This window comes from Hippopotamus amphibius, chromosome 7, assembly GCF_030028045.1.
Source record: "Hippopotamus amphibius kiboko isolate mHipAmp2 chromosome 7, mHipAmp2.hap2, whole genome shotgun sequence".
NCBI classification, from domain to species: Eukaryota; Metazoa; Chordata; class Mammalia; order Artiodactyla; family Hippopotamidae; genus Hippopotamus; species Hippopotamus amphibius.
In genome coordinates this window covers 68,580,669-68,606,980 of record NC_080192.1, presented here as the reverse complement: position 1 = coordinate 68,606,980, position 26,312 = coordinate 68,580,669, and the positions used below count along the sequence as shown (strand labels likewise).

General features: G+C 41.2%; 1 protein-coding gene across 1 annotated transcript in view; it reads right to left on the bottom strand.

Annotated features, from left to right (window-relative positions):
• DNAH6 (dynein axonemal heavy chain 6) overlaps positions 1-26,312 on the bottom strand; it is a 276,466-nt gene that overhangs the window by 159,942 nt on the left and 90,212 nt on the right. The window contains exons 21-29 of the mRNA XM_057743457.1: positions 26,003-26,122; positions 23,002-23,182; positions 20,799-20,895; positions 10,276-10,495; positions 8,100-8,264; positions 7,902-8,015; positions 6,382-6,507; positions 6,141-6,296; positions 5,707-5,868 (exon numbers count right to left, since the gene is read on the bottom strand). Of these exons, the coding sequence (XP_057599440.1) occupies positions 5,707-5,868; positions 6,141-6,296; positions 6,382-6,507; positions 7,902-8,015; positions 8,100-8,264; positions 10,276-10,495; positions 20,799-20,895; positions 23,002-23,182; positions 26,003-26,122 (1,341 nt within the window). The remainder of the gene's footprint in view (positions 1-5,706; positions 5,869-6,140; positions 6,297-6,381; positions 6,508-7,901; positions 8,016-8,099; positions 8,265-10,275; positions 10,496-20,798; positions 20,896-23,001; positions 23,183-26,002; positions 26,123-26,312) is intronic.

The following is a 26,312-nucleotide window of genomic DNA, read 5'->3' as shown; positions in this document are numbered from 1 at the left end:
TCCATTATCAAAAAGACAAGAAATGACAAGTGCAGTGAGGATGTGGAGAAAAGGGAACCCCTGTGCACTGCTGGTGCGAATGTAAGTTGGTGCAGCCACTATGGAAAACAGTATGAAGATTCCTCAAAAAATTAAAAACAGAACTGCCATATTATTCAGCAATTCTACTTCTGGGTACTTATCCAAAAAAGAGAAAAGTTCATTGCAGCATTATTTACAATAGCCAAGATATGGAAACAACCTGTGTCCATCAACGAAAGAATGGATAAAGAAAGTGTCATGTGATATGTAAATCACCTTTGTGACAATATGGAATGGATGGACCTTGAGGGCATTATGCTAGTTGAAATAGGTCAGACAGATAAAGACAAACACTGTATGATATCACTAATATGTGGTATCTAAAAAAAAAACCCTGAACTCAAAGATACAGAGAACAGATTGCTAGTGATGAATGTTCACTAACCTTATCGTAATCATTTTAGAATACATACATATATCAAATCATTATGTTGTATACTTAAAACTATGTCAATTAGTTCTCAATTTAAAAAATTCCAGAACTTTATCTTCAAAATGGGCTCTTTGCTAAAATTTATCTCCCTATCGCATGCCTGCAGTCAATGCCCATAAACTGAAGATCACCAGAACTCACACGTGGTAAAAAAAAAAATGGGTTTATTGCTTACTGCAATAAGGGAGACCACACACCATGAGAAACCATGAGATGTCTCAGCAAAAGAACTTCAGAAGGACTTCTTACAGAATAGTTTGCCATAGGGTCAATGAAGCAGGGTTTTGCTCTACATATTAGTTTCCTAGGGCAATTGGGACAAATGACCATAAACTAGGTGGCTTAAAACAACAGAACTTTATCCTTGCATTGTTCTGGAGTCTAGAAGTCTGAAATCAAGGTGTTGGCAAAGCCATGCTCACTCTGAAAGTCCTAGGGGAGCATTCTTCGTCTCTTCATAGCTTTTCATGCTTGCAGCCAATCCTTAGTGTTCCTTGGCTAGCCTCCTGTGTATCTTCACGTGGCCTTCTCCTCTTTGTGTGTCTATGTCCAAATTTACCTCTACTTACAAATACACTGGTTATTGGATTAGGGCTCACCCAGGTCCAGTAAGACCTCAGCTTAGCTTGGTTATATCTGCTGAGACCCTGTTTCCAAGTCAGATCAGATTTACAGGTATCAGTCATTAAGACTTGAGCATATCTTTTTAAGGGACACCACGACACTCTAAATTTGTGTTGGCAGAAAGCTGGGGTGAGTCTCTGATGGTATCACAATAGCATCTATCTAGGAGGCTATAGGGCAGCGTGGCTCAAGGCGTCAGTGAAGATGCAGCAGTTATTCAGATTAGTCGAGAGAGGAGGATATTCAGTCATTTTTGTGGTTTGGACAGAGTTTTTTTTTAATTAATTTTTATTGGAGTACAGTTGCTTTACAATATTGTGTTAGTTACAGCAAAGTGAATCAGCTACACGTATACATATATCCCGTCTTTTTTGGACTTCCTTCCCGTTTAGGTCATCACAGAGCATTGAGTAGAGCTGCCAGTGCTATGGACAGAGTTCTTATTTGTGTCTGTTCTCAGATATGATTATGGTGTAGTTTTTTTGTCTTGTTGCAGCATGGACACAAGGTGATCTGGTCTGATGGTGGTGGTCTGTGAAACTGTTTGTTTTCAACTGGAGAAGCACAGAGTGTTTCAACCAGGCCAGCTCTCAGCTGATAGCAGTCAGGGTCTAATTCTGCCCGCCTCCCCCTGCTCCCCCCCCAAAAGAAACTAATTGTGTAGCAATTGATTGACCATGAAAAAAAGAATTTTTGGAGTTATTTCTGCCATTTTTAATTTTGATGCTTTATATTTTAAAAGAACTTTTTGTATTGGAGTATTTCAAACATACACAAGAGGTAAAAGAAGGTGTTCAGCTTAACAATCACCAATGTTCTACTCTTTTTAAAATATTTCCAACATTTTATGCTGTTGTTGGAGTATTTTAAAACAAGCCCCAGACATCATTATTTCATCACAGATCCTGTAATGCGTCAGAACCTAAAAACAAATTGAAACAAAACAAAACATCCAAACCAATACCATTAACACATTCAAACAAAAGTCAAGTAATTGGTTTTACCAAAACCCAAGTAATTCCTTGATGTCATCTAACACCAGTTCATGTTCAATTTTCCCCATGGTCCTCAAATCATCGTTTTACAGTTGGATAAAGGATGCAAACACGGTCCAAACACTGCATTTGGTTACTGTGTCTTTTAAATCCCTTTAAATTTATAATGGTTCTCTGCATCCTCCTCTTATGCAATTTTTTTTCAAAGGTCTATAGGTTCTTTTCCTTATGGAATTTCTTGCATTCTGTATTCGGCTGATTGTATTCTTGTGTCGTTGTTTATCATGTTTCTCTACCGTAAACACTTCTTGAAAACTGTTTTAAATCTAGAGACTTAATTAGATTCCTTAGGTTAAGGTTTGAACATTTTTGAACAGGAATAATACAGATTGTGTACCAAAGTAGGAGATACATGTTTCCTGGTTGTCTCAAATTCAGTGAAGTTTTGATTGGCCAATGGATAATGAGTCTGATCCAACCATTATAAACCTTCCAATTAATCTTTTAATGTGGTTTAAGCAATGATGATCATTGCCAGAGCTGTTAATTTTTTAGAGTTTGCAAAATAGTCATTTCTAATGTTATCATCCCTTCTGCATGTATTAGCTGTGATTCTTCTATAATTACCTTCATCAATTTTTTTTTATTAAGGTATGGTTGACTTAAAATATTACATTAGTTTTAGGTGTACAACATAGTGATTCAATATTTTTATAGATTACACTCCATTTATAGTTATAAAATATTGGCTATATTCCCTATGTTGTAAAATATATCCTTATAGCTTATTTTATACAGAGTAGTTCAACCTCTTAATCCCCTCTTGTCCCTCCCCCCTTACCTCTCGCCACTGGTAACCACTAGTTTGTTCTTTATATCTGCGAGCCTGTTTCTTTTTTGTTATATTCACTAGTTCGTATTATTTTTTTAATTCCACATATAAGTGATAAAATAGAGTATTTGTCTTTTTCTGTCTGACTTATTTCACTAAGCACTCCAGGTCCAACCACATCAGTCACCCTGTGTCTTTTTTACTGAAGCATTTAGTCCATTGACATTTAAAGTGATGACTGATAGATATGTACTTATTGCATTGACTCTATAGATCTATTTGAGGCGTATTGATAGAGATTACATTGACTCTATAGATCAATTTGGGGAGTATTGCCATATTAACAGTATTAAGTTTTCGGATCCATGAAAATGGCTATCTTTCCATTTATTTAGGTTCTCCTTAATTTCTTTTCACTGTGTTCTGTAGCTTTCAGACTATAAGTTTTGCTCTTCTTTTGTTAAATCTAGTTCTAAGTATTTTATTCTTTTTTGATGCTATTATAAACGGAATTGTCTTCCTAATTTCCTTCATTACTGCCATACAGAAATACAATTAATTTCTGTGCATTGATTTTGTATCCTGTAATCTTGCTGAAATTTGTTTACTAGATCTATCTAATAATTTATAGGTTTGCATGTGTGTGTGTGTATCCTTAGGATTTTCTATATACAAGATCATGCTATCTGTAAATATATAGTTTTACTTCTTCCTTTCCTGAAATGAGCATAAGAGGTAGGACTCCAGGAAGGGGAAAAAGACAGTTTTTGATGAAGGTGGGCTCTCAGGGCTTTGACTCAATTTTATTATTTTAAAAAGGGACTTAATTTTGTTCTCTATGCTGTTTTAGCATGACATACAGGTTCCCCTAGTTTTAAAACTTAGTACTAACATATTGGAAACTCCTTTCTTTCCCTTCATGTATACTTCCTAGAAGTCCACTAAGGGAACCCAGTATAATGTCAGTAACCTCTGTGTGGGTACTGATGGTGGATTTGTCCTTCTCTTGTTTCTGCTCCTGGAAGAGAAATCTGCTACCACCTTCCCTAATGGAATGGACGAGGTGGAGGTGGCAGTGTCTCCTTTCCACTGAGAAGTCTTCCTCCTCCCCCATGTTTGACTGCGATGTTACCAAGGATGACCCTGGTCTTTTTCTGAAGATGCTATATACCCTTCAGGGGATACTCAGCTTTCCAAATTAGAAATTAACATGCTAAAATAGCAGTTTTCAAATGTCCTCTGGGGATCCCTGCAAGTCCCAGTGTTTCTTTTAGGGGGTCTGTGAGGTTGAAGTATTTTTATTATAATACTAAAATGTAATTTGCCTTTTCAGTCTCATTCTCTCATGAGAGTACAGAGTATGAAAAGTTATTGATGTGGTTTTGGTTTCCACATTGCAAATAATATTTAAAAGACTGCCACTTGCCAAGTTTTGGTGTAGTTTCAAAGAAGAATATCCATAATTATCTGAAGAAGTTATTAACCTATTCTTCTCTTTTTAGAGTGTATATCTGTGTGGGGCTAGATTTTTCTTCAAATACTTCAACCAAAATAACATATCTCAAAAGATTTAATGCAGAAGCAGATGTGGGAATCTGGCTGTCTTCCATTATGCTAAACAATAGAGATTTTCAAAAATATGAAACAATGTCACTCTTCTCACTAAATTTTTTGTTTGGGAAAATAGTTATTTTTCTCAGAAAACTGTGTTTATGCTAACATGTAATGAATTTATTATGGTTATTTTAAAACAAATAAAATATTTAAAATGCATCAGTTTTAATTTCTAATGTGGTAAATATCAATAGATGTAAGCCATACATATAAACAAAAACCCTTTGGAAGTCTCAGTAATTTTTAAGAATGTAAAGGGGTCCTGTGACTAAAAGGTTTGAGAAAAATGAAAAATCTCACCATGAATTCTCATCTCCTATGTATTTCATTTTCTATATGTAATCTGACCTGCTCATCTCTCCCTGTAAGCTTATTCCTTCTTCCTAGATTTCCCTACTATTCTGTCTTGTATGTCATCTCCCCTCTTTCTACTTACTGACATGAACAGGTTTTTAATCTTTTTTTCTTTTCTTTCTTTTGTCTGCGTTGGGTCTTCGTTTCTGCATGCGGGTTTTCTCTAGTGGTGGCGAATGGGGACTACTCTTTGTTGTGGTGCGCAGGTTTCTCATTGTGGTGGCTTCTCTTGTTGAGAAGCTGAGACTCTAGGTATGCAGGCTTCAGTAGTTGCATCACGCAGCCTCAACAGTTGCAGCAGGCGGGCCCTAGAGCGCACGGGCTTCAGCAGTTGCAGCACGTGGCTCAGTAGTTGTGGAGCACGGGCTCAGTAGTTGTTGCTTCTGGGCTCTAGAAGAGTACAAGCTCAGCAGTTGTGGCACACGGACTTAGTTGCTCCGTGGCATGTGGGATTTTCCCAGACCAGGGATTGAATCTGTGTCCCCTGCACTGACAGGCAGATTTTCAACCATTGCGCCTCCAGGGAAGTCAACAGGTTTTTAACCTTGCTACCATTTGACAAATCCTTGCCTGGCCTTGATTCCTACCTGGCCCACTCAGATTTCCTTAACTCTCCTCCCTTGCTCTATTTATTCCACTTTAATCATTCCTTGTCCCATTAGTTTTCCCCAGTTGGCCATCACCCCTTTCTTTCCTCCTATTTTATGTCATGTTGCAAATAGAGAAAGCCACAGAAAACACTGAACGTTAGTGTTGAGATGCCAGGACTGTACCTTGTAGTCCAAACCATCGGAACAGTTAAAGACCACACACTGGATGGCAAGAGCTTTTGCGAGGTCTTTGGTGGTCTCAGTTTTCCCGGTGCCAGCAGGACCAGCTGGTGCACCTCCCAAGTCGAGCTGTAAAGCTCCCATGAGGCAAAGGTAGCAGCGATCCTGAAGAAATGGATAAATTGTCATTATCGAAGGGAACTGACTCTGGCCACAAATAAGTCCTTTCCTTTCTATAACCTTTCTTATGAAAGGTCCTAGAGCAATTGAAATATACTAAAAAAATCCAGGCACATGAGCAAGGAATGCAAACATCTGCTTTACAAAGATGTATCCATGGCAAATCCTTTCAAGGGTTAATGTTAGATGGAAACTTTTCAGAACTATTTGGTGAAAAAAAAGGAAGCAGTCATGAACCTAAGTGATCAGTAACTTACCGTGAGAGGAGTAATAACTAATCTTGGGCATGCACCCAGATACTCGTAGCCGTACGTGTACTGAGAGAGTGCCATCCTCGCCACACAGTTGTCCAGATCTATATCCCAATAATAGCGCAGTTGTCTCTGCCAGTCAAAGGATTCAGCTACCTCTACCTACATAAGTGATGCCAATGATATACGTGTTAGATGCATTACCTTCAGAAAGAAATATATGACTTTATTTAAATGAAACAGTTACCTTGGCTTGAACAAGTTCAGTGACTATGTCTCTTGCATGTACATCAATAGTAATTAAAGCAGTTATGATGTTTCTGTGTAATTTAGGAAGAGTGCCTCGGACTATTGCAGCCAGGGCATTTAATCGCTACAAATTAAACAAAATGTGATAATTAATTTTCAAAAATTGGCTTACATGCATATCTTTTTACTATTAAATTTGGCATAGATATTGGCCAAAACTATCTATAAAGTTAGATAGCTATAAAGTTAGATAGTTTTGACCAATGTCTATGCCAAATTTAATAAGAATCTATAATTCTGTGACCAAACAGGACAACAGTTTAATTTATTTAATTCCTACAAAACCTCTGTGAAGTACATACTGTCTTTACTCCCATTTCACAGTAGAGGAAACTGGAGGTCAGAGAGGGTAAGTAACCCAATGGCAATCACAGTTATAAAGTGGCAGAAATGAGACTTGAGTAGACATTTGCCTTGAGGAAAGACCATGCTCTTAACCACCATGCAGTGATGTCTCCAGAGAAGACTGTTCTCCCTAAAAGCTAAATGTAATTAAGGCAGTGTTCTTCTTTTATAGGGGTAGGGTTTTTGGTGCCTTTTTTCTTTTTTTTTGTAGTGGGGGCTGGGCTAATTAGAAAACCTGAGCATTTTAACCAAGCCAATGATTGATTAAAGGAAAGCATTTTTTGATAGAATGAGCTCCTGATTTTCACATAAATGGCTAAATCTTTTTCAGAGAAGGGCAGTGCCTCTGAAGGCCTTGAACTGCTGTGCTAAGTTTTCACCTAGGCTGACCCTGATCAGGGGCCACGTGTATGAAGAGGTCACTGGGACTTTCCTGAGTGAGTCTTTTCTCTGGGGCTCTTTGAGGTGAAATTTTATTGCGGACCTTCATGAGAGAGTTTTCTCTTATTTCGAGAAAGCTGTTTCCTCCTTTTTTCTGTTTTAAGATTGATTCTTTAAAAATTTCACATTGCGTGGAAGTATAATTGAGTTTGGAGTTAAAGAGCTGGCCTGGCTGTAAAGTTGCATTTCCAAAGGATAGCTCAAAAACTGGTGTAGAATGGTATTTAATTCATTCAATTATTTATTGCTTTATTGATTGTTGCCTGAGTGTCCTATAAAAGAATAGAAAAGCACGTGTTGGGCCTAAGAACAGAAATTACACAAATTCTGTGTTGTTTTCCTGGACTGAATAAACTTCTGGGGGAGAGATCATGACCCAGGATACCATTTCTTCTTAAAGGTGGCAACCCCTATCATCCTGACATTTTCCTCTTGAAGTGTTTTTTTCCTTCTGTTTTTAATAGTATTCGTATAAATACTACAGCAACGTCAAGGTAGCGTCGCTGAGCAAACTTGAACAGAAATAGTTTTAGTGAGAACCCCAAAGCTTCGGATGTCACATCAGGGCCTTACAATTTCTAAAGCAGTGAATTTGCATCCACCGCGCCAATACAAGCCGCGGGGACCATCTTGCGCAGCGATGTGCTCGATGTCGCCCTGCCGTAATCTCACCTCAAAGTTCACTTTTTCAAAAGCTTCCAGGGCCTCTAAATGATGACTGTCTTCTCTTTCCAAACACTCCGTCAAATCGCGGCACCACATGATTTGAGAAACGGTCAGGATCACCTGCACGGAGACACCATCCTTCAGTGTGTGATGCGTCTCAGCCAAGCAGGGCTCGGAGGCGGAGGTTTAAGGAGGGCGAGTTACCTGAGAAGGGTGGCCGGCGATCACCCATACGGTCCTCGGTTTGCCCAGATAGTCAGCGATGGCGGCTTTGCACAGGCGCCGCAGGGACGTGAACATGGCCTCTTCCACCTTGCCCAGCCACTCCTCCACATTGCCGCGGGCCTTGAGGCCTTTGCCCAGGCTCACCTAGACGATCAGAGCAGAGAGAGCGTGCAGGCTGTACATCCTCTGTACCTCCCCAACAGAGCCCTGAGCCAGGTCAACACGGACCCGTGGCCACAAACACTGGCATGTCCCGCTCCACGCCTCCCTCTGCCCCCGTCCACTTTAGTGCTTTAGTTCCCTGCTTCCCTTCGGAGCCAGTCTCGGAAAGAGGAGTTTATGCGCGCTAAAGGAATGCCTCCACTTCCTTCCCCTATCTGCTGCCATCTGAATTTTGGCCCCACCCACTCCTCCAAGTCTGTTCAGGTCATTAAGGTGACCAATGTTCTCCCAACTGTCAAGTCCACTTTTCAGCCCTTTTCATATTTATTTCTTGGACTTCCAGTGACCTGACTGCCCTGCTTGTCGGGGCTCCTGCATCTGTTCTTCTACCCTCCCTCTAAATGTCATGCTTTCCCTGGATCCTCGCCTAGGTCTTCCCCTTGCTCTTCTTCTGCACTAGGGATGAACGAATTCTTTTGCAAGAGGATCAATTTAGGACAAGTAAAAAAAATTTTTTTTATTGCGGTATAGTTGATTTATAACATATCGGTTTCAGATGTACAACACAATGATTCAATATTTTTATAGATGATACTCCATTTAAAGTTGTTACAAAACAATGGTTGTATTTCCCTGAGCTGTACAATATATCCTTGCTGCTTATTTATTTTATACATAGTGGTTTATATCTCTTATTCCCCTTATCCCAATCTTGCCCCTCCCCCTTCCCCATCCCTACAGGTAACCACTCGTTTGCTCTCTATAGCTGTGAATCTGTTCTTACTTTGTTATATGCACACGTCTGTGTTATTTTTTAGATTCCACAAATAAGTGATAACATAGAATATTTGTCTTTCTCTATCTGACTTATTTCACTAGTATAATGCCCTCCAGGTCATTTCTGTTGTTGTAAATGACAAAATTTCATTTTTTTTTATGACTCAGTAGTATCCCTTTGTGGAGATATATATATATATATATATATATATATATATATATATCTCCACATCTTCCTTTTTTTTTTCCTGATCTTTATTGGAGTATAATTGCTTTACCCTGTTGTGCTAGTTTCCGCTTCACTTTGTCCCAGCTTCTCCTTACCCCCCTCCCCATGTCCTCAAGTCTGTCCTCTACATCTGTGTCTTTATTCTTGCCCTGCCACTGAATTCATCAGTACCATTTTCTTAGATTCCATATATATATGTGCTAGCATACGGTATTGGTTTTTCTCTTTCTGGCTTACTTCACTCTATATGACAGTCTCTAGGTCCATCCACCTCAGTACAAATAACTCAGTTTCATTCCTTTTTTATGGTTCAGTAATATTTTATTGCATATCTGTGCCACATCTTTATCCATTCATCCGTTGAAGGACACTTAGGTTGCTTCCGTGTCTCGGTTATTGTAAATAGCACTGCTGTGAATACTGAGATGCATGCACAGGATAAGTAAAATGTCTAAGGGCTCCTTCCACTCCCACAGACCCCACTGCCAAAGAATGACAGCTAATGCTTCACAGCGCCCACTTGGTACTGGTCTAGGTAATTTACATCCAGGAACACTTGAAAATCCCCAGCAACTCACTAATCAGGCACTATTCCTAATCCTTGTTTTATCGATGAGGTTAAAAATCGGCAGTGGAATCCAGCTGGCCAGGCAGTAGAACCAGCTCTTAACCACCCTATTTGTGTGCTCCTTGTGGAGAGTTAAGACCTTGGCTCCATTTCTTTCCAGCCTGTTCCCAAGAACAGAGCACAGCCTCTGTTATTGCATTTATTGTGAGCCTATTCAGTTGTTTGACTACATCTCTGATAGACTTTGAGTTCTTTGAGGGCAAGAATTTTCTTTGGTTATCTTTGAAACTGCTGAGCTAGCAGACCAGATCACAGCAGCACTTGGTGAATACTGAACATGATGGCAAATAAACTTCTATCCTCCATCTTGGAGGATTAAAAAAATTTACCCATCAGAATTATGAACAAACCCCCCTTACCCTTTCTCCCTCTGGCGACAGCATCGCTAGAATGTCATTAGTGTAAACCTTTTCTGGCTCTGCATCCATACCAGGAATCCTTGCCTCTGTAGGAGGCATGAGAGCAAATTCGAGCTTTGAAATGGAGTCGAAGCATTTCCTTAAGTGAGGCTGCACAGCTTGGGGATTCCGAGTCTGGGCCAAAATCTCCAGAAGCTCATCATTTGACAAGAAGTAAAATCTAGACGAAAGAAAATACATAAAATGTAACTCAAAGTTAAGGCAAAGCCTTATACAGAAATGAAAGATAAATCCCTAAGCCACATCTCTTCCCCATTCACAGATTTCCTGGACCTCTAACCCCTTGGTCCTGGGTTTCTGAGGAGGCCATGTGTCTTTATTTTTTTATTATTTTTTTAAGCTCTTTATTGGAATATAATTGCTTTACACTCTTGTACCAGTTTTTGAGGTACATCAAAGTGAATCAGCTGTATTTATTCATATATCCCCATATCCCCTCCCTCCTGTGACTCCCTCCCACCCTCCCTATCCCAGCCCTCTAGGTCATTACCCATCATCGAGTTGATCTCCATATGTTATGCAGCAGCTTCCCACTAGCTATCTATTTTACATTTGGTAGTGTATCTTTGTCTATGCTACTCTCTGACTTCATCGCAGCTTCCCCTTAGCCCCCACCCCAGCCCCGTATCCTCAAGTCCATTCTCTACATCTGCATCTCCACTCTTGTCCTGTCACTGGGTTCATCAGTACCATTTATTCAGATTCCATATATATGAGTTAACATACAGTGTTTATCTCTTTCTGGCTTACTTCACTCTGTATGACAGTCTCTAGGTCTATTCGCCTCATTACACATAGTGCAATTTCATTCCTTGTCATGGCTGAGTAATATTCCATTGTATATATGTGCCATATCTTCTTTATCCATTCATCTGTTGATGGGCATTTAGGTTGTTTCCACGTCCTGGCTATTGTAAATAGTGCTGCAATGAACATTATGGTACATGTTTCTTTTTGGATTATGGTTTTCTCAGGGTATATGCCCAGTAGTGGGATTACTGGGTCATATGGTAGTTCCATTTTTAGTTTTTTAAGGAACCTCCAAACTGTCTTCCATAGTGGCTGTACCAGCTTACATTCCCACCAACAGTGCAGGGGAGTTCCCTTTTCTCCACACCCTCTCCAACATTTGCTGTTGCTAGATGTTTTGATGATGGTCATTCTGACTGGTGTGAGGTGATATCTCATTGTGGCTTTGACTTGCATTTCTCTAATGATTAGTGATACTGAGCATCTTTTCATGTGTTTTTTGGCCATCTGTATGTCTTCTGTGGAGAAATGTCTATTTAGGTCTTCCACCCATTTGTGGATTGAGTTAATTGCTTTTTTGGTATTAAGCTGCATGAGCTGCTTGTATATTTTGGAGATTAATCCTTCGTCCATTGCTTCATTGGCAAGTATTTTCTCCCATTCTGAGGGTTGCCTTCTTGTCTTGTTTATGGTTTCTTTTGCTGTGCAAAAGCTTTTAAGTTTCATGAGGTCCCATTTGTTTATTCTTGATTTTATTTCCATGATTCTAGGAGGTGGGTCAAAAAGGATCTTGCTTTGATGGATGTCATAGAGTGTTCTGCCTATGTTTTCCTCTAGGAGTTTTATAGTGTCTGGCCTTACATGTAGGTCTTTCATCCATTTGGAGTTTATTTTTGTGTATGGTGTTAGGAAGTGTTCTAATTTCATTCTTTTACATGTTGCTGTCCAATGTTCCTGGCACCACTTATTGAAGAGGCTGTCTTTTTTCCATTGTATATTCTTGCTTCCTTTGTCAAAGATAAAGTGCCCATATGTGCTTGGGTTTACCTCTGGGTTCTCTATTCTGTTCCATTGACCTACCTTTCTATTTTTGTGCCAGTACCATACTGTCTTGATCACTATGGCCTTGTAGTATAGTTTGAAGTCAGGAAGCCTAATCCTCCAACTCCATCTTTCCTTCTCAAGATTGCTTTGGCTATTCAGGGTCTTTTGCATTTCCATACAAATCGTAAGATTGCTTGTTCAAGTTCTGTGAAAAATGCCGTTGGTAATTTGATAGGGATTGCATTGAATCTGTAAATTGCTTTGGGTAAGATAGTCATTTTCACAATGTTGATTCTTCCAATCCAAGAACATGGTATGTCTCTCCATCTGTTTGTATCATCTTTGATTTCTTTCATCAGTTTTCTGCATACAGGTCTTTTGCCTTCTTAGGCAGGTTTATTCCTAGGTATTTTATTCCTTTTGTTGCAATAGTAAATGGGAGAGTTTCCTTAATTTCTCTTTCTGCTCTTTTGTTGTTAGTGTATAGGAATGCAAGAGATTTTTGTGCATTAATTTTATATCCTGCTACTTTCCTAAATTCATCTATTACTGCTAGCAGTTTTCTGGTAGCATCTTTAGGGTTTTCTATGTATAATATCATATCATCTGCAAAGAGTGACAATTTTACTTCTTCTTTTCCAATTTGGATTCCTTTAATTTCTTTTTCTTCTCTGATTGCTGTGGCTAACACTTCCAAAACTATGTTGAATAATAATGGTGAGAGTGGGCACCCTTGTCTTGTTCCTCTTCTTAGAGGGAATGCTTTCAGTTTTTCACCATTTAGAACGATGTTTACTTTTGGTTTCTCATATATGGCTTTTATTATGTTGAGGTAATTTCCTTCTATGCCCATTTTCTGGAGAGTTTCTGTCATAAATGGATGTTGAATTTTGTCAAAAGCTTTTTCTGCATCTATTGAGATGATCATATGGTTTTTATCCTTCAATTTGTTGATATGATGTATCACATTGATTGATTTGCATATATTGAAGAATCCTTGCATTCCAGGGATAAACCCCACTTGATCATGGTGTATGATCTTTTTAATGTGCTGTTGGAGTCTGTTAGCTAGGATTTTGTTGAGGATTTCTGCGTCTATAGTCATCAGTGATATTGGCCTGTAATGTTCTTTTTTTGTGACATCTTTGGCTGGATTTGGTATCAGGGTGATGGTGGCCTCTTAGAATGAGTTTGGGAGTGTTCCTCCTTCTGCTATATTTTGGAAGAGTGTGAGAAGAATAGGTGTTAGCTCTTCTCTAAATGTTTGATAGAATTTGCCTGTGAAGGCATCTGGCCCTGGGCTTTTGTTTGTTGGGAGATTTTTAATCACTGCCTCAATTTCCGTACTTCTAATTGGTCTGTTCATATGTTCTATTTCTTCCTGGTTCAGTCCTGGAGGATTGTACTTTTCTAAGAATTTATCCATTTCTTCCAGGTTATCCAATTTATTGGCATATAGTTGCTTGTAGTAGTCTCTCATGATCTTTTGTATTTCTGAGGTGTCCATTGTTACTTCTCCTTTTTCTTTTCTAATTCTGTTGATTTGCATCTTCTTCCTTCTTTTCCCTGATGAGTCTGGCTAATGGTTTATCAATTTTGTTTATCGTCCCAAAGAACCACATTTTAGTTTTATTGATCTTTGCTATTGTTTCCTTCCTTTCTTTTTCATTTATTTCTGATCTGATCTTTATGATTTCTTTCCTTCTGCTCACTTTGGGGTTTTTTGTTCTTCTTTCTCTAATTGTTTTAGGTGTAACATTAGGTTGTTTATTCGGTATTTCTCTTGTTTGTTAAGGTAGGACTGTATTGCTATAAACTTCCCCCTTAGAACTGCTTTTTTGTGTCCCATAGGTTTTGGGTTGTTGTGTTTTCATTGACATTTGTTTCTGGATATTTTTTTATTTCCTCTTTGACTTCTTTAATGATTTCTTGGTTGTTTAATAGTGTATTGTTTAGCCTCCACGTGTTTGTATTTTTTGGCAGTTTTTTCAGGTAATTTGTATCTAGTCTCATGGTGTTGTGGTCAGAGAAGATGCTTGATATGATTTCAATTTTCTTAATTTACCGAGGTTTGATTTGTGACCCAAGAAGTGATCTATCCTGGAAAATGTTCCATGTGCACTTGAGAAGAAAGTGTATTCTGTAGTTTTTGGGTGGAATGTCCTATAAATATCAATTAAGTTAAGATGGTCTAATGTGTCATTTAAAGCTTGTGTGTCCTTATTTATTTTCTGTTTTGATGATCTGTTCATTGATGTAAGTGGGGCATTAAAGTCTCCTACTATTATTGTGTTACTGTTGATTTCCCCTTTTACAGCTGTTAGCATTTGCCTTATGTATTGAGGTGCTTCTAGGTTGGGTGCATAGATATTTACAATTGTTATATCTTCTTGGATTGATCCCTTGATCATTATGTAGTGTCCTTTCTTGTCTCTTGTAACAGTCTTTGCTTTAAAGTCTAATTTGTCTGATGAGTATTGCTACTCCATCTTTCTTTTGACTTCCATTTGCATGGAATATCTTTTTCCATCCCCTTACTTTCAGTCTATATGTGTCCCTTGGTCTGAAGTGGGTTTCTTGTAGGCAGCATATGTAAGGGTCTTGTTTTTGTATCCATTCAGCCAGTCTGTGTCTTTTGGTTGGAGCATTTAACCCATTTACATTTAAGGTGATTATTGACATGTGTGTTCCTATTATCATTTTCTTAATTGTTTTGGGTTTGTATTTGTAGGTCTTTTCCTTCTCTTGTGTTTCCTGCTTAGAAAAGTTCCTTAAGCAATTGTTGTAAGTCTGGCTTGGTGGTGGTGAATTCTCTTAACTTTTGCTTGTCTGTGAAGCTTTTTATTCCTCCATCGAATCAGAATGAGATTCTTGCTGGGTAGAATATTCTTGGCTGTAGTTTTTTCTCTTTCAGGACTTTCAGTATATCCTGCCATTCCCTTCTGGCCTGCAGAGTTTCTGCAGAAAGATCAGCTGTTATCCTTATGGGTTTTCCCTTATATGTTATTTGTTGCTTTTCTCTTGCTGCTTTTAATATTTTTTCTTTGTGTTTAATTGTTGTTAGTTTGATTAACATGTGCCTCGGTGTATTTCTCTTTGGGTTTATTCTGTTTGGGACTCTCTGTGTTTCTTGGACTTGATTAATTATTTCCTTTTCCATGTTGGGGAAATTTTCCACTATAACCTCTTGAAATATTTTCTCAAATCCTTTCTTTTTTTCTTCTTCTTCTGGGATGCCTATGATTCGAATGTTGGTGTGCTTAATGTTGTCACCAAGGTCTCTGAGATTGTCTTCCATTCTTTTTATTCTTTTTTCTTTTTCCTGCTCTGTGGCAGTTATTTCCCCCATTCTATCTTCCAACTCACTTATTCATTCTTCTGCCTCAGTTATTCTGCCGTTTATAGCATCTAGAATATTTTTAATTTTGGTTATTTTGTTATCTATTACTGTTTGCTCTTTAGTTCTTCTGAGTCCTTATTAACTGTTTCTTGTATTTTCTCTATTTTGTTATTGAGATTTTGGATCACCTTTACTATCATTACTCTGAATTCTTTTTCAGGCGATTTTCCTATTTCTTCTTCATTTATTTGGTCTTGTGTATTTTTACCATGTTCCTTCATCTGTGACATATTTTTTTGTCATCTCATTTTTCCCCCACTTTGGATGGGCGGGATTCTGTTCCTGTCCCACTGGGTATTTGGCCTGAGATTTCAAGCACTGGAGTTTGTAGGCTGTTGAGTATAGCTGGGTCTTGGTCTTGAGGTGAGAACCTCTGGAAGACCTCACTCTGATGAATATTCCCTGGGAACTGGGTTTCCCTGTTAGTTCAATGTTTTGGACTCAGAGCTCCCACCTCAGGAGCTCAGGCCTGACCCTGGGCTTGTGAATCAAGCTCTCACAAGCCACGTGGAGCAGAAAAACAAAAAAAAAATTTTTAAAAAGTAGGAGAACAGCAGAACAATAGCAAGATAAAAAATATGATAATAGGAAACTAACAGATGTGTTAGAAAAAATTTAATAAAAAAAAGATGGAGCAACAACTGCAAGGTAAGACAACTGCAAAAGCCTAAGTGAGGAGGTGGGGAGGAAAAAAAAGAAAAAGAAAGAGAAAAAAAAAAAAAAAGCCAGAAAAGGCCTTGTCTGTGGGGCAGGGCTTAGACAAGGCAGGTGGGGAGGTTAGGCAATGAGCAGGGCCTACACTTAGAAAAGGCCCTGGGGGTGATGGGGAATGGGGCTTAGGCCCAATGAGGCAGAGGGACCCAGGAATGCCTCTAGTCCTGAGGGCAAAGGACCAGGTCGAGGTACCCAGCAGGCTCCCTGGGCCCGAGCTGGTGGGAGAAATGCTAGGCATCTCCCCATGTCCTCCAATCTCAGAGGGTCACTCCCCCTTGGGTTCTTTTGTTTCTCACCCTCTCTCTCCTATTCCCCTAGAACCCTCACAGCTGCAGGGGGCACTGAAAGACAGGAGACCACACTCTGATGCCCAACAGGCTTCCCAGGGCCAACTGGGCTAGGGTAATGCCTGTGGCACTTCCCCAGATCTCCCACTCTCATAAGGTCCCTGTCTGCCTCTCTTCTTCTCCCCTGCCCCCCACTCTCTTAGGTCCCAAGCAGCTGGAGGGGGCCCTGGAGTGTGAAAGACGAGGTCCATGAGCCTAGCAGACTTCCCAGGGCTAGTGGGCAGGGGAAATACCTTCTCCGCCTCCCTTGATCCTCCAATCCCAGAAGGCCCCCTCCCCTGCCCTCCTCTCCTCTTCTCTCCTGCTTTCCTTATACACCTCTAGGACCAGTGAGACCTAGAGGGGCCCCTGGAGGACTGAAGACCAGGCCTGGGGGTGCAATAGGCTTCCCAGTGCCAAGTGGGTAGGGAGATTTCCTGCAGCGTCTCCCCTGATCCTTCAGTCCTGCAAAGTGCCCCCCACTGCTGTCTGCCTCTCTTCCTCTTCTCCTCTCCTCCCTCCCTCCCACGCCTGTATGACCCACTCAGCCGGAGAGACCGAGGGACCAGACTCAGGAGCCCAACAGGCCTGCCCGGCCCAAGTGGGCAGGGGAATGGTCCTCCACACCTCCCCTGGTTCTCTGCTCCTGGAACGTCCCACCACTGGTCTGCCTCTCTTCCTCTTCCCCTGCCACGCTCCAATGTCCCTGGGACCAACGCGTCTGGGAGGGGACCCTGGAGAGTTGGAGACCAGGCCCAGGAGCCCAGCAGGCTTCCCGGGCCAGTGGGCAATGGAAATGCCTTCCGCTCCTCCCCCGATCCTCTGATCCCAGAGGGTCCCTCCCCCTTTCCACCTCTCTTCTTCTCCCCCCATCGCTTCTCTGCTGTACTTCTCAGACCAACTGCCTGGAGGAGCCTTGGAAGATGGAGGACCTGCCCAGAAGAAATACCCGGCGTTGCCTCCCCTATTCTTCTGACCTGGAGAGATCCCTTCCCACCCCTACTGTCTGCCTCTCTCCCTCCTCCTGTCCCCCTCCCCCCGACACCCCCAGGACCCTTGTGCCAGAGGGGGGCCTGGAGAGTGAAGGACCAGGCCTGGGAGCCCAGTCAGCCTCTCTGGCCAAGAGGGCAGACGAAACACCCTCTCGCCTCCCCCTCCCCCGATCTCAAAGCCCCCATCCCCACCTGTCCACCTCTCCATCTCCTCGCCCCTCTTCCCTCCCTCCCACACCCCCAGGATCCAGACAGCCTGGAGGGGGCCTTGGAGGGTGGAGAACCCCGCTGGGAAGCCCAGCAGGCTCCCAAGCCCAGGAGCTCAGCAGGCCTCCTGGCCTCCTGCGTGGGAGAAACCTAGTTGCAGTTTTGGATTTCCCTGGCCCCCAAGGGTCTCTGCAGACAGGAACCTCACCCCCACCCCCAGTCACCCCCCCAGGGGCGCCAGTCCCACCCAGCTTCCCCTTCCCCGCCCTCTTGACTTCCCCCAGGTCCTACCCGGTTGCTCCAGGGTTCCTGTGGTCTCCTTGGGCCTCAGGTCCCCCACCGGCCCCCAGCAACCTATCTATTTGTGGGGAGACGTGATCTCCATGCCTTCCCACGCCACCATCTTGATTCTGCCCCCCCATGTGTCTTTAAATATGATTATTATAAAGATTAGTGTGGGGACTTCCCTCATGGTGCAGTGGTTAAGAATCTGCCTGCCCATCAGTGTATACGGGTACAATCCCTGGTCTGGGAAGATCCCACATGCTGCAGAGCAACTAAGCCTGTGAGCCACAACTACTGAGCCTGTGAACCACAACTACTGAGCTCACATGTTGCAATTACTGAAGCCCACATGCCTAGAGCCTGTGCTCTGCAACAAGAGAAGCCACTGCAATGAGAAGCCTGTGCACCACAACAAAGAGTAGCCCGTGCTCGCCACAACTAGAGAAAGTCTGCGTGCAGAAATGAAGTCCTAATGCAGCCAAAAATAAATAAAATTAAGAAAAAAAAAGATTAGTGTGGCTGCATCTCAAACATCTGGAATTAGTGCCTGGTACATAAAAGGTAGGTATTATTCATAAAAATTGTAAAAATGCTAGCACTTGCTAAAATACTGATTTGGTCACATGTCTATTACCTGGTTTTGAGCTCTTAGAGTGAAGGCATATTATTCATTTTCCCTAGAATCTGGCCTTGTACCTCAAATAAACTGGTATTCAATACATAATTTGTTGAATAGATGAAAGGGTAGTTGCAGGAACTTTATTTGGTTCTGTGGCTACACACGTGAGCCATGCTGGTGTGATCCTGTACAGGATTTTCTTAGATTCTGCCTAAAAGGGCCATTTGCTGGCATGAAGATACCCTATGAAAAAAAAATGGAGAAGAGGCACCCCTGGATGCCCAGGGATAAGAAAGAGGGATGAGGATCTGGCTGGAGAAGACACTTCACTCTCATGGAGGAAGCTGCCTGTGAGAGATCCCTCGGGATTGGAGGGATCCCATCAGCTCATGGAAGTCCCCACGTGAGAGAGGGACCAGCTGGGTACCAGCCAAGTCAGGCTTCTCCTGCTGTGCTGCCTCTCCTCCCTTCCCTGTCCCAAACCTGGAGACCCCAGAAACCTAATAGGAAGCGGGGAGGGTTGACCACCATACATCCTCATCATCACTAAAGCCTTCAGCCCTGTGATGGGCTTGAGCCAGAGAAGGGGGATATTTTCACTTTGAAAGAAGTTCAGAGTTTTGACTATTACCAATCATTTATTGGGTTAAGGTAATAAGAGAACTTTTGGTGTTATTATCTGAGAATGACTTGAAAATTTATGAGGCCTGCTCAAGATTTTTTCCAGGGACAGGAAGAAACTCACCCCTCATAAAGAACACAGGGGCGGTCATTACAAATAAAGATGTTTTGGGTTGTATCCTATCAGTCCTGCTTCTTTAAGATACCACTTACAGCAATAATTTGTCCCCCTGCCTCTTTTCAACTAATGAAACAGATAATGATCAAGATTGGACCAAGCCCTGTGACAGCAGGATCAGTGTTGTGGTCACTTTGCGTCCCCAGGACCTCATATGGTCCGTGACTCATAGCACGTCTTCATTAAGTCTTGGAGCATGAAATCACCCTGACAAAATAAACATTGCAGACCTAGTTGGTATAATTCTAAACAAGAGGAAAAATAAAAGCTGATGCTTTCTGGTGTTCAGTATTTATCACAGGTAAATCCGTGTCCAGGTTTCTTTGAAGATCAAAAGCAACGTACAGATTTTCTCTAGCTTTGAGAGACCCAAGGTGGGAACCACTGATTTAAGTGTGAAATAAGAGGCACATTCCAAACCTCAAACTCTTTCATCTTTTCCCGTGTTGCCTGAATCTGTTAAACTCAGTCAGATCTCCCAGCTCTTGGATATCTTGTGCACACACATACCCTTTCCTGCTACCCGGCAGCAACCCCTCTTAACCAAGCAAACCACATCAGCACCTAATCCTGGTTGACTCGGTGCTTGTCCTAGGACAGACCTTAACTGACATTTCCTTTACAGCTAACAGGAAAAACCCTTGAGAGATGAACCATTTTGTGATATTGTCTATGTTACAGTACAATGTGCCCTGATGACTGAAGTCTGGAGCGCTTGCTACCATCAGGTAGTTATAGTCTGGTTGTATATAGTCATAAAGTAATGGGGTATTTACAGGACTGTCCACCTGTCAGCCAAGAGCTCCATTAGAGCAGGGATCTGGCCTGTTCTTCTTTGTATCTTTAACACTGAGCAAAAACATTTGGTATGTTTCTACAGTGAATGAACGAGTAAAAATTTCACTTGCAATTTGTGAAATGACCTCTTAGACGACTTCCACAGTGATATTCTTAGGCCACCAATTAACCTAAAGAACCTGCTCAGGCAACACAGGTGTCTAACTTTTTATATGCACATCTGTGGACACACGCACGCATGCAGACACACACATACACACCCAGCAGTGAGATGATGCTGCAATCAAGCATCCTTCCAGCACCTTGGGTACTTACCCACTTAGTCCTTTACCAAATACTGTATCTTTATCCTTGACACTTACACTCCCCATGCAAGGTATCAGCCGAGTTGCCATTATCAAATATCTTTCCTGTTTCCTGCTCTGGTTCCCTGATGTTTTGAGGTTATAGTTTGTTTTTAAGTATATCCTCACTCATTAATGGATACTCTTAACTACTAAAAATATTGTGGGTAGCTTTATAAACTTACCTTGGAAAGATAACTCTTTTTGATTCTAAATATGCCTCCAGACACTTCTGAATTTGGTCAAGTAATGCATTATTATTTTGAAAAGTCTCCAGAAGTCCTGTTCATTGAAAAAAAGGTACTGGTAAAGGTGTGTTAAAATAGACAACATAATTTAAAGTGGATGTAAAATATGATTTTAACATTTTTTAAAGCTTTGGTTCTATTAGATAAAAGAATGGTCTAATAAATTAAAACTTGGGGAGGTTGGCTAAGAATGTTAACTATTACTTTTAATAATAACATTAATTGTGTTATTTGCCACAGATGAACAAGTATTTAATTCAAAACCTTTTCGTCTGGCATCCCTCACTTTTGGGGGCTGGAGGTGCACAAACTAAAGCCAAACAGGTGCCGTCTCTTTGACCCTCCAAACAAAGCCATTCTCTGAAAACTACGTATTCTTTGTCACTTTCTTACTCATGTCTTCTGTTTCTTTTGCCATCTTTAGATGCTGACATTGTGGCAATAGCATCCTATTCTGTTATCACTAAACTGTATGTAGCACCTAAAGGAGTGAAATTCACGTCTCGCTTAACTTTGCAGTATTGGTGCATATCACAGTGCCTCCCGTCCCCACCTGCCCAAGAATCAAATCTGGTCTTCTCCACAGTCTCCAAGGCTCTTTGTGATCAATGACCCAATCCAGTCCCCAGCCCACCACCCAAGCATGCTCATCTCTCCGGCCTCACTTCTAAGCCCTCTCCTGTGTGCTGTATTCCACCCGACTCTGCCTTCCTTGCTGACAGTTGTATCCTAAGTATGCTCTTACTGCAGGGTCTCTGCCTTTGCTCTCCTCTCTGCCTTTAACAATCTTCCCTTAGCTCTACATACATGTTTCATTCCCTGATTCCTGCAGATTTAAAAGCCACTTTATCAAAAAAGAAAGTCCTTTCATCACACACAAATGTACACGCAGCAGCCCTCAGCTACTCTCTAGTGCATTTACTCTGCTTAATTTTTCTTCACAGCTTTGTCATCACCTGAAATGATATATACAGGGTCACGCTTCTTTATCTGAAATCCCTAGGACCAAGTGTATTTTGGAATTTGTTTTTAAATTTCAAAAGTTATATAACAGCACTCTGTAATTAAACACATTAATATTTTTGCAGCAAAAGGTTCGAATATGCACATTAAGTGGATGTGCTAGGCAAGATAAAGGTCTCTCAGATATAGCTATGTCCTAATCCCCAGAACTTGAGAACTTGTTAGTTTTTATGGAAAAAGGCACCTGGCAGATGTGATGAAGTTACAGATCACAGGATGGGAAGGTTATCTTGGGTCATGCAGTGTAATCACAGCGGTCTTTGTAAGAGGCAGAGAAGGAGATGTTATGACAGAAACAGAGGTTGCAGTGACGTAGTTGTGGCTGGAAGGGTACCAGGAACTAAGCAGTATGGACAGCCTTTCAGGCCCCATGTTTTAAAGTTTTCCATTCTATCATCCCATAGACTTTTTCCTCTCTGTTTCTGTTGTATGTAAGAGTCTTTGGGCAAAGAGCATAGCCCAGTAGGCCGCCTGTGCTTGACAGGGAAGCTCTCTGGGGGTATCACCAAGACAGGCCATGTGCTGCCATCTGCAGAACAACAAGCCATCCCGCTGAGGCTTTGCTACAAAACATAAAGTTCAATCACCAAGTGTGTGCACCCAGACAAACTCTGGTTACACATCCCTAGAAACAGAATGTATTAAAACACATTTCAACCCTGAGATCAGAATTACCATTAGTGGTAATATTTGTAAGTGGCTTTAATGAATTTATTAAAAATAAGGTGTGGACGTTTCTATGGTTATAAGTCTGTGAGGGCGTTAACAGAGTGGGCCAACTGAATGTATGTATATGTTCTGTAACCAAAATTGTGGGATGGAAGCACCAGGGATACTCTGTGGCAGCATCCCCCAACCCTAAAAATGGCAAAAGAGGCAGATTCTTGTGTGCCAAAACTATGAACTGAGTTGAGTGATAAAAATAAAAATAAAATAGTAACGACAACAACAGTGTTTAATTCGTATTGCTTAGCAAGAGCGTTAATTGTACTATAAATATTCCTGGTCATCAATGCTGACTAGAATCAAGGGGTGAATGTACTACACATTACTAGAATCTTATAGGTGATGAATACTTTGGATGACTGTGAAGTCTTTCTGTGTGTTTCTTTTATACCTGGTTGAGTAGCTGCTCGGAGAGCGTTCGGCAGCCGGTTCACCTTCCTCATGATTTCCTTCCATGACTTATCCACTTGAAGGAACATCTTGGCCTCTGCAGGCAACTGCCTCTGAATATCTGGAGCATTAAAAATACTCTCCAGGTAGAGCCAGTTTCTCTGGCAGTTCAGCCACTCTTCCTACGAGAAAAATAGGGACATTATCAGTTGCTTATCCCAAGTTGAAAACATTCAGTTACTTTAAAAATAACTACATAGGTGTATACAATGGAATATTACTTAGCTGTAAAAAGGAATGAAGTTGGGACATTTGTAGGGACGTGGATGGGCCTAGAGACTGTCATACAGAGTGAAGTGAGTCAGAAAGAGAAAAACAAACATCGTATATTAACACATATATGCGGAATCTAGAAAAATGGTACAAATCAACTGGTTTGCAAGGCAGAAATAGAAACACAGATGTAGAGAACAAACGTATGGACACCAAGGGGGGAAAGCGGAGAGGTGGTTGGGGTGGGATGAATTGGGAGATTGAGATTGCCATATATACATCACTAATAAGAAAAAAATATCAAGTTGTACACTTTAAATATATGCAGTTTATTGTATGTCAATTGTATCTCAAGAAAAGTTCTTTAAAAAAAATAATTACATGGGGATTCACTGTATCTTTTCCTTTTGGCAGCTTCTCACATGTCCTTTGAAATGAAACCTCCTTAAAGCACCCAAGACTCATTTCAGCCTAATTTCAACCCATTTTTTGTACTGAGTAGAGTTATAACGAGTCTACTACTGTTTGGTAACCAGAATGGACCCAGAGAAAGAGGATTAAAATGCCCAGAGGACACATTCTAGGGGGAGGGAAGATACTTAAAGGAATCTGAAGGGTGGGAAGTGATAAGTTTACTGACTATTTCCAAGTATAAAAAAAGGTTATCAAAACAACATCTTTTTTGCTTCAATTATGTCTATATTCTTCCCTCTCCCCCTTTTTGAAGAAGAGATATGATTCATTTTCTTCAATCAAAATAGTAAAACTTGGAATTCCCTGGTTGTCCAGTGGTTAGGACTCCACGCTCTCACCGCTGAGGGCGCGGGTTCGATCCCTGGTCAGGGAACTAAGATCCCACAAGCCACACAGTGCAGCCAAAAAAAAAATCAAAATAGTAAAACCTGCTCATGACAGAACATGAGGCAAAGACAGAAGACTGGGAGGAAGAAGAAAATCTCACATTACCCCTCCTCTTAGAGACAGCCACTGCTAATCAAAGAAGCCAGAAGTGCAGGGTCAGATCTAAAGTCTGTAGACCTCACCTTTCCTCTGTGCCTCCTGCCATCGCGTGTACAGGCCTGAGATCTGTGAAAGAGCTTCTCACTTCTCACTTTAGATTTGGGGGCTGTGCCTAAGCCCTAATGTTACCACCACTCACTGGTTTATTTCAGGTCTCACACTTTCTATACAGTTAATTCTCTGGAGGGTACTTATTATTCAGGGGTCAGATTATAAGGTGTCCATTGAAGACGATGGATTCCTGAAAAAGATCTCTATGAAACAAAGATGGGACAAATTGTCTTTTCCTACTTAGTGCCTTTATTATTTCACAGGTAACTTTTCATGTTAGAACATATAGAAACCTCAACATAATTAAATCAAGGTAAAAACTGAAGTCTAAGAAAGAGATTGGATGGGAACAAAGTGAGACCAGAGTAAGTGGGTTCTTTGTTTCATTATGGGATAATCTGAGGTAGAATAAAATAAAAAGGAGGTGTTCACGACAGGAAGGGTACCAAGGGGACTTCAAGCAACAGTGAGTGAGTGTCCAGCAAATATGAAGTTTCTGTGGCAAGACTCTCAAGGGGGCCCCTGAGATGTGGTCTTCATGCGCTTTTGCGATCCTCTCCCCTTGAGTGTGGGTGCATCTGTGACTTGCTTCTAGCTGTGGGAAATACGGCAAAGGTAACAGGATGCACAGAGTGACGTGCACAGTACACAAAGCCGTAACCTCTGTCTTGCTAGGAGACTGCCTCTTCCAGACTAGGGTGATGAAGCACGTTGTCTCGCTGAGGAAGTCCACGTGGGAAAAAACTGTAGCAAAACGGAGGCGCTGAGGATGGCCTCTGGTGGACGGCCAGTGAGAGAATGAAGCCCCAGGTCCCAGAATTGCAAGAAAGTGATTTCTGCTAACATCCTTCCTCAGATGGACCTCTGATGAGGACCTGGTCCTGGCCCGCATCTTGACTGAACCCTTGTGAGACCCTAAGTATAAGACCCAAGTAAGCCAGGAAGAGGAAAACAAATACCGTATGCTAACTCATATATATGGAATCTAAAAAAATGGTACTGATGAACCCAGTGACAGGGCAAGAATAAAGATGCAGATGTAGAGAACGGACTTGAGGACACGGGGTCGGGGGGGATGGCGAAGGGGAAGCTGGGACAAAGTGAGAGAGTAGCATTGACATATATACACTACCAAATGTAAAATAGATAGCTAGAGGGAAGTTGCTGCATAACATAGGGAGATAAACTTGATGATGGGTGAGGACTTAGAGGGCCAGGATAGGGAGGGTGCGAGGGAGCTGCAGGAGGGAGGGGATGTGAGGATATATGTATAAATACACTTTGGTGTACCTCAAAAAATGACAACAGTGTAAAGCAATTATATTCCAAAAAAGAGCTTTAAAAAAAAAAAGACCCAAGTAAGCCATGAACTCCTGACCCATAGATACTGTGGGATAATAAATGCAGACTGTTTTATACCACTAAGTTTGTGGTATTTTGTTTCATAGCAATAACAACTAATACAACGGTGATGGTATAATCTTGTAGAGAAGAGTTCATTGCACCTGCATTTTCCTTACATTCTGAGCATAATAAGACGTCAATAATTAAATCTTATATCTAAACTATACAATATTTAAGTGACTGAACAAATGATTTCGAAGGTCCTGTGGCTCTCCAGTTCTCTGAGTCCATGAATGGAAATTATCCTTACTCACCAGGGTTTGATTAAATAAAGCAAGCTGTTTCTGCCAGTCATCCACTCGGGTTTTCAGTGGGCCGACGTAACGCGATGAGGCAATGGTTGCGATGTTGATGGTGCTATCATCGAGAAGGACCTTTAAGGAGAGGCGAAGAAAATACCTGCAACACCACGTGTTTGTACTCTCAAAGATCATTACAGATATTTAATTCCAATGGTCCATTTATTTTTATTTTTGCTTTTTAAATTTTTTATTTTATATTGGAATATAGTTGACTTACAATGTTGTGCCAGTTTCAGGTGTACAGCAAAGTGATTCAGTTACA